The sequence below is a fragment of the Condylura cristata genome, unplaced genomic scaffold (genome assembly GCF_000260355.1).
Source record: "Condylura cristata isolate star-nosed mole 26May11 unplaced genomic scaffold, ConCri1.0 scaffold00017, whole genome shotgun sequence".
Classification (NCBI taxonomy): Eukaryota; Metazoa; Chordata; class Mammalia; order Eulipotyphla; family Talpidae; genus Condylura; species Condylura cristata.
Window position 1 is genome coordinate 10,083,630 of NW_004567118.1, and position 7,532 is coordinate 10,091,161.

The 7,532-nt window shown below is 39.6% G+C and overlaps 1 protein-coding gene across 1 annotated transcript; it reads left to right on the forward strand.

Moving 5' to 3' along the window:
• Window positions 1-201: 201 nt before the first annotated feature.
• KIF2B (kinesin family member 2B) lies at window positions 202-2,223 on the forward strand. The gene has a single exon (XM_004684391.1). It carries the CDS (start codon window positions 202-204, stop codon window positions 2,221-2,223), a length of 2,022 nt encoding a protein of 673 aa, XP_004684448.1.
• Window positions 2,224-7,532: the final 5,309 nt, after the last annotated feature.

Below are 7,532 nucleotides of genomic sequence, written 5' to 3' on the forward strand. Positions count from 1 at the left end.
CCAGAGGCCACCACTTCTTCCAGGGCCTTTGTGACGCCAGAGGCCGCTGGCCACGCCCTAGGGCTCTTGGCTCACAAAGGCAGGTGAAGCTACAAGCATGCTCAGTGCTCTGGGCGCCTTTGATGCTGGCTTGGGCTCAGGTCCTGCTTCTCCCACCCCGCGGACACCCGGAAGCGAGCCCTGACACCTCCATCATTCACCATGGCCAGCCAGTTATGCCTCCCTCTCGCCCCGAGCCTCTCATCCTTGAAACCCTTGAAACTGCACTCCGGAGACATCAAAGCGGGCATCTGTGTGGCCATCCAACGCAGCGACGGGCGGATCCAACTGGCTGTGGTCACGGAGGTCAAAAGAGAACAGGCTTGTGTCACAGTAGAGTGGTTTGAAAAGGGAGTCAAAAAAGGCAAGAAGATCGACCTAGAGACCATATTCCTGCTGAATCCAGCACTGGCCACTGTTGAGTACACCATGCCATCCGGACTTTTGTCTGCTTTGCCTCTAGCACGCTCTTCGGCCATCGGGGACCAGTGTATGGCCTCACGGTGGATTACAAAGATCCCGCAGAAAAACGAAACGCCCTCGGGGGATAGCCTGTCCATGCGAGTTCCCAGCAATCCTTGTGTGATGAGAAGGAAAAAGTCTCCCTGCCTGCGTGAAATTGAGAAACTACAAACACAGAGGGAGAAGCGCAGACGCCTGCAGGTAGAGATCCGAGCACAACGTGCCCTCAATGTCAATACGGGGAACCCCAACTATGAGATCATGCGTATGATCGAAGAGTCCCGGAAGCAGCTGGACCCCAGCAAGATGGCTGGCCTGGGGCCACGAGAAGGTCATCGAATCTGCGTCTGCGTGAGGAAGCGGCCTCTCAATCAGCAAGAAACCACCATGAAGGACCCGGACATCATTACCATCCCCTCAGACAATGTGGTCATGGTCCATGAGTCCAAGCAAAAGGTAGATCTCACTCGCTACCTGGTGAACCAGACCTTCTGTTTTGATCATGCCTTCGATGACACAGCCTCCAATGAATTAGTATACCAGTTCACAGCACAGCCATTGGTAGAGTCCATCTTCCGCAAGGGCATGGCTACCTGTTTTGCCTATGGGCAGACAGGTAGCGGGAAAACGCATACCATGGGTGGAGCCATTTCAGGAAGTGAACAAGACTGTTCCAAAGGCATTTATGCCCTGGTGGCACAGGATGTCTTCCTCCTGCTTAAAACGTCTGCTTATAAAAAGTTGGGCCTCAAAGTCTATGGAACATTCTTTGAGATCTATGGGGGCAAGGTGTATGATTTGTTGAATTGGAAGAAGAAACTGCAAGTCCTCGAGGATGGCAATCAGCAGATGCAGGTGGTTGGGCTGCAGGAACAGGAGGTGTGTTGTATAGAAGACGTTTTGAGCCTGGTGGAACAAGGGAACAGCTGCCGGACCTCTGGACAGACGTCAGTCAATGCCCACTCTTCCAGAAGCCATGCTGTGTTCCAGATCATCCTTAAGTCAGGAGGGAAACTGCATGGCAAATTTTCTCTAGTTGACTTAGCTGGGAACGAAAGGGGAGCAGATACTGCCAAAGCCAACCGTAAAAGGCAGCTGGAAGGTGCAGAGATCAATAAGAGTCTGCTGGCACTGAAAGAATGCATCCGGGCATTGGGTCAGAACAAGCCTCACACCCCTTTCAGAACCAGCAAGCTCACACAGGTGCTCCGGGATTCCTTTATAGGCCAGAACTCCTGCACTTGCATGATTGCTACCATCTCTCCAGGGATGACTTCTTGTGAAAACACCCTCAACACACTAAGATATGCAAATAGAGTAAAAGAATTAAGTCTAGATGTAAGGCCCCCACATCGTTATCTCAGTCTGGTTGAACCTGAGGTGCCAAGGATGTTAGAAAATCACATAGAAAATTCTGAAATGTTCCTTGAGAGGGATGAATTTGCTGAAATACCTCATATACAGAATGAGGAAGTAGAGATTAAAAAAACGGAAATATTATCCACTCCATTAATGGGAGACACGACCTCTTCAGGGAAGAAAGCAAGCCAGTGTTCTGGGAGCAATATCCAGGGAACAGCTGCTGGGGTAAACTATAATGTTGATTTTTGGATTGCCCAGTTACTGTCCATTTTGGATCAGAAAATAGGTATTCTCACTGGGATTCAAAATAAACTCAAATTATTAAGGGCTGATCTCCAAAAGAAGAGTAAGGTAGACTGAAGCTGAGAGCGGGCGATCAGACCTGAACTGGATACATTGCTGCATTTCCCACCTCTCTTATAAAGAAAATTGTCTAAATTATCTAGTTATAAAGATCCTTCTGGAAAACTTAACATCTTGAAAATATGCTTGTCGGGAAAGTCTTCTTTCTTTTCTTCTGTATCTTTATAGTTTTATTTCATGGGAAGGACAGTGGTTCTCACCTGGGAAACTTTTTGTGGTCTTAGGAGTCTTTAGCAACATCTACAGACATTTTTGGTTTTCCAACCGTGGTGTTTAGGGGCTGTGATAACTGGTATATGTAGTGGATAGAGGGCCAGATTTGCTATTAAACAGCCTCCTGTAATTAATAATTACTGACAGAAAAAGCTCATGGGAACTGTGTTTGAGAAATTGTATTTTAAAAGAATTTAGCTATGAAGAAACCAGGTAACCTGCATGTATTAACTAGGAAAGCAACACATTGTGAATTTAAAGGATTAGAGTTGAAACCAAGGAATACACAATGGAGTAACCATTGATAACCAATAATGAATCTTTTTCTGTTGTTTTGGTGGAAGATTCAAATGATTTATAAGTTCTAAAAATAGTGGAGGGGCAGGGTAGTGGAGGCATTTGAGGGAAGAAGGAATTTTCTTTAAGAAACTAAGAAAATTCAGTACTTCCTTTAATTGAAATACCATGGCAACAGTGATACATACATATGTATGTATATACACAGAGACATATATGTATATACGTACTACATAGTATATATGTGTTCTATGCACGGGTGTATGTATTATATAAATGTGTGTATATGTGTGTATATATACATATATGCATTGAAATAGACACACATCTGTGTGTGTTTATCCCCATATACATACTACATTAAGTTCATTAAAATCCAAATTCTACCACTCATCTTACATTTAATTTACCCATCCCACTAACCCTTTCCTTTCTGGTACCCAATAATTGGAATTACAATGCAAAAGCTTGTTTTTTATGTAGCTCCTCTGTGTGTTTTCCCTATGTGAGTGAAATCATACAGTGTTTGTTTTTCTCCATCTAGTTTATTTCACTACAGTGCCCTCTAGGTCCCGTTCTTGTTACAAATGGCAGGATTCCACTTTTGTTTCTATATCTGAATATGCACCATTATACATGCATACCCGTCTTTAGCCATTCATCAGTTGATAGGTTCTCTGGCTGTTTCTAGTTCTTGCCTAATATAAATAATGCTGTAATAAATGTGGGAATGTATCTATGTCTTTGAATTAGCGTTTTTATACTTGGAAGGCCAATACCTAGGAGTGGGATAACTTGATTCATTTGCTATATTTAATTTTTAAGTTACATTTATTGAGATGATGGAGCTCAGTATATGTCTTAGGGCTATTTACCTCATGGTATATGTCTTAGGGGTACAGAGTCATGCCTCTGCAACTCTGTTATTTTACCACACCTACCACCAAAGCCCCAGTAATGCTCCTTGAGACTCCTCTATTTTCAATTTCTGAGGAATCTCCATATCCTTACCATTTACGACTGCACCGATTCAGATTCCCTCCAATGGAATATAAGAGCTCCCTTCTCTCCTATCCTCTCCAATAGTGTTTGTTGTCTTTGGATAATAGCCATTCTCACAGATGTGAGATGATAAGTCATTCATGTTTTGATTAACCATTTCCCTAATAAGGAGAGGTGACAAAAATGTTTCCATGTGTCTATTGGCTGCCTGCATTAACATCTTTGTAGAACTGTCTGTACAGATACTATGTCCATTTAAAATTAAGTTTGTATTTAGTGTTATTTTTATATAGATATTTAAATACTAAACACTTATGTATAATGGGGAAATATACCTTCCCATTCAGTAGGATATCTTTTTTTGTTTTGATGGACATTTTGTCACAAAGAAACTTTTCAGTGCAATGTGGTCTGGCTTGTTTATTTTTGCTTTATGTTTCACTTGACTTTCAAGTTGTGTGCCAAACACTTTTAATGCTGATCTCAAGAAGCTTATTGCCTGTAATCTTCAATGTATTTTATGTTTTAGGTCTTCTATCCAAGCCTTTATTCTATTTTGAAATATTTTTTATGAATGATAGAAGATAGTAATTTTATTCCTTCATCTGTAGCTCTCCAGTTTTCCTAATATCATTTAAAGAAACTGTCCTTGCTCCATTGTAAGCTCTTGTCTCCTTTGTAAAAATTAATTGTCCATATGTGTGCAATTTTACTTCTGGACTTTTAATTTTGTTCTATTTATCTCTGTCTGTCTTATTCCAGTATTAAGCTATTTTGATTACTATGGCCCTGCAGTATAGTTTGAAAAGTATGTCTCTATTTTAATTTTTCTTAATATGGTATGTCCTTGAGAATATTCAGTGAGCACTTGTAAAGAATGTATAATCTGGTGTTTTGGGAGGGGTATTAAAAGTCTCCTGCTATCATCTGTGCTGCTGTTAGTGTCTCCCTTTACTTCTGTTAATGAATAATAAAAAAATTCTAATGTAGCAGTATGCTATGTTGGAGCTTATGGATTTTTTTTTCTTTTTTATATTTAAATAGCAGAACGCCTTTCAACATTTCTTATGGGGGGAGTTCTAGAGTTGGCAAACTTATTTAGCTTTTGTTTTTCATGGAAGACCTTTATCTCTCCCTCAGATCTGAGTCTTACAAGATATAGTGTTCTTGGCTGTAAGTTTCACCTTTGAGTAAAACATAATTCCATTCTCTTCTGGCCTGTTGAAATTCTGCTTAGAAGTCTAGTGAAAGCTTTAAGGTGTATGTCATGTGTAATAATTCTGTCTGCCTATTGTATTTTATTATTATTATTTTTGTAATAAATGTGAGTCAACAGCTTAGAGCGTTAAACATATTTTTGGCACTCTTTGCATAGATACAGATGAATACAGTTGCTGGGTCATATGGCAAATCACGTTTTAGTATTTTGAGGACTGTCTACATTTCTTTCCCATAGGGGATGAGCCAGTCTACATTCTGACCAACAGTGCAAGAGGGCTCCTTTTCACCACACCATCACTAGGATATGGTTCTGGTGTTTTTTTGTTTGTTTTTTAAGATTTATTTATTTGTGCATACAGAACTGGACTATAGGCCAGAAGTGCAGGGGCAGTGAGAGGATTCACCAGAGAGAGTGGGGAGCAGAACAGGCAGAATGACAAAGTATACTGCTGAGCGGAGCATCAGGCAAGACAGGAGTGGTCTGCTGAGCCATGTGGGTCACCTCCCTGGTTGGAGATGGAACTTATGCTTAAGAAACTGCAGCTAGCTTCACAGTGCTGCGTTTTAACCTGTTGCACCAGCAGGGAGAGCCCGGTACTGATATTTTTTGACATGGGCCATTCTCACAGGTGTGAGTTGCAAAGGAGGTTTAACAAAATTCTTCATGGAAGAATTCATGGAAACTTGCCTTCTCAAAAACCATAAGTGTACTGCATTGCCTACTAAGTTTTAAGTCTTTTCCAACTGCTTTCTGACCCCTGCCACTACTTTGAATGTTGTTCTAGGAATGCATACTTTAGATTTAGCAAGTCTTGAGCTAGAAAGCCAAGCAAATACCTGAAGAGGAGTTCGCACATAGAATACAGTTCTGACCCCTTCATGCACAATCAGTCAGTGCTATTGACTGTCGGCTGGAACTTCAATCTTCAACTTTTATGAGACTTGTGTCCCTCTCAGACAACAGTATTTATGGGGTTGCTTCTTTGCTTGGTTTACTGTTCAGACCAAAGAATCATCAAATAGCCCAAGGGACAAAGCAGGAATGAATGTATCACCATTTTAATTTAGTTCTCCATTCCCTCTGATTTTCCCTATAGCTTTGGCTTTTATTATATTCGCAAAGTTGTGCATCTATCATCACAATCAATTTGAAAATAAAAAAAAATTGCCCTGCAAAGAGCCAGAGTCCCTTAGATATCATTTCTAAATCCCTCTGTCCTCCATCCCTAGGCACGAATACAGCTTTCTGCAATTACAATCCTCATGTCCCGATTGCCCTTTTTATTCTTTGGTGCTTTCCTAAACTGATGTATTTTGGCATTTGGTTTCCATGTAACTTACTTAAGTAGCTTGCTACTTTTATCTTGATGATACTCTGATATAAATAGCATAATGATTTATGCATGCTATACATGACTGTTGGCATAATTTATATAAACAAAATTTCTGATAAAAACCAATCTCAACCAACTTAAGATCTCTGTGCTGAAACTTAGTAAGAAAAGCAGCAACATGTTATCATAGGTAACTAATGGTACCCATTGTTGGGAAGTAGATGGACTACAGGATGATCTTGAATGCCACTTCCACATAGATACAACGTAGTTAACAGTGGGTTTTAATATAGCTTTGCTAATCTCTTCAGAGTTGGAAATCGAGGCAAAGTGGAATAAAGTTATATTAGTTCACCTACAGATTCTATGCATTCTTAACTCTTCTTTTGAAAGGGTTTTATATATATATATGTGTGTGTACATATGCACACACATACACACATGCATTAGTGTGTGTACATGTGTGTTCACATGTGTGAATGTATTTGCACAGCTTTATATACCTCACATGTGTTTTATATCAGCATCTGTGGGAAAAAACAATCTTGCTTGCTAAGAACTAGTCTTAGTGCAATTGCTTCTGTTGAGTTGTTATCTAGTTATGAAGAACAATATAGTATTTCCACTGATGTTATTTTTTTATGAGAATATACATGGCTCCTTAAAATAGTCTCAGAAAACAGCATAAAACTTAAAATGAACATCAGAAATTAAGATTCTGTATAAATGAAAAAAGCTAGGAAATATATATTAGTTGGTGTCCACTAAAACAGTTCACATAGGTGCCTTGAAGTCAAAAAGATTGTAAACTGCTTTAACAAGATTGTTTGAAAATTGTCAGAGCTCCTAAATTGAGAAAAGTAAATACTTTTAGAACCTTGAAGACATCTATTTACACCCAAAAAGTTGGCATGCTAATTACAAGCTACAAGCATCTATTAATTAGAGTAGCTGTTCTCATTTCCCATAGTGGACAAGCTGGTTTTGAATTGCTGGATGAGTTTGCAATTAATACAATCACTTTTAAAATACTGAATTTAGGATTTCAGATTTTCAAATTATCCTCTACACAATCTCTGATATCAAGGTTTACAGTACTATTCTGTTACCTGTTCTCAGTAGAATAATGTTTAACGCTATTCTATACAAAATAAGAGAATAAGCAAGTCCTAGATAAATTTTTATGTATTGGTTAAATGAGTGAATGAATGATTTTTCTTTGCAATTTGATTAATGATT

Excerpts from the sequence above, each read along its gene's own strand:
- KIF2B (XM_004684391.1), top strand. The coding sequence starts at position 202 with ATGGCCAGCCAGTTATGCCTCCCTCTCGCCCCGAGCCTCTCATCCTTG.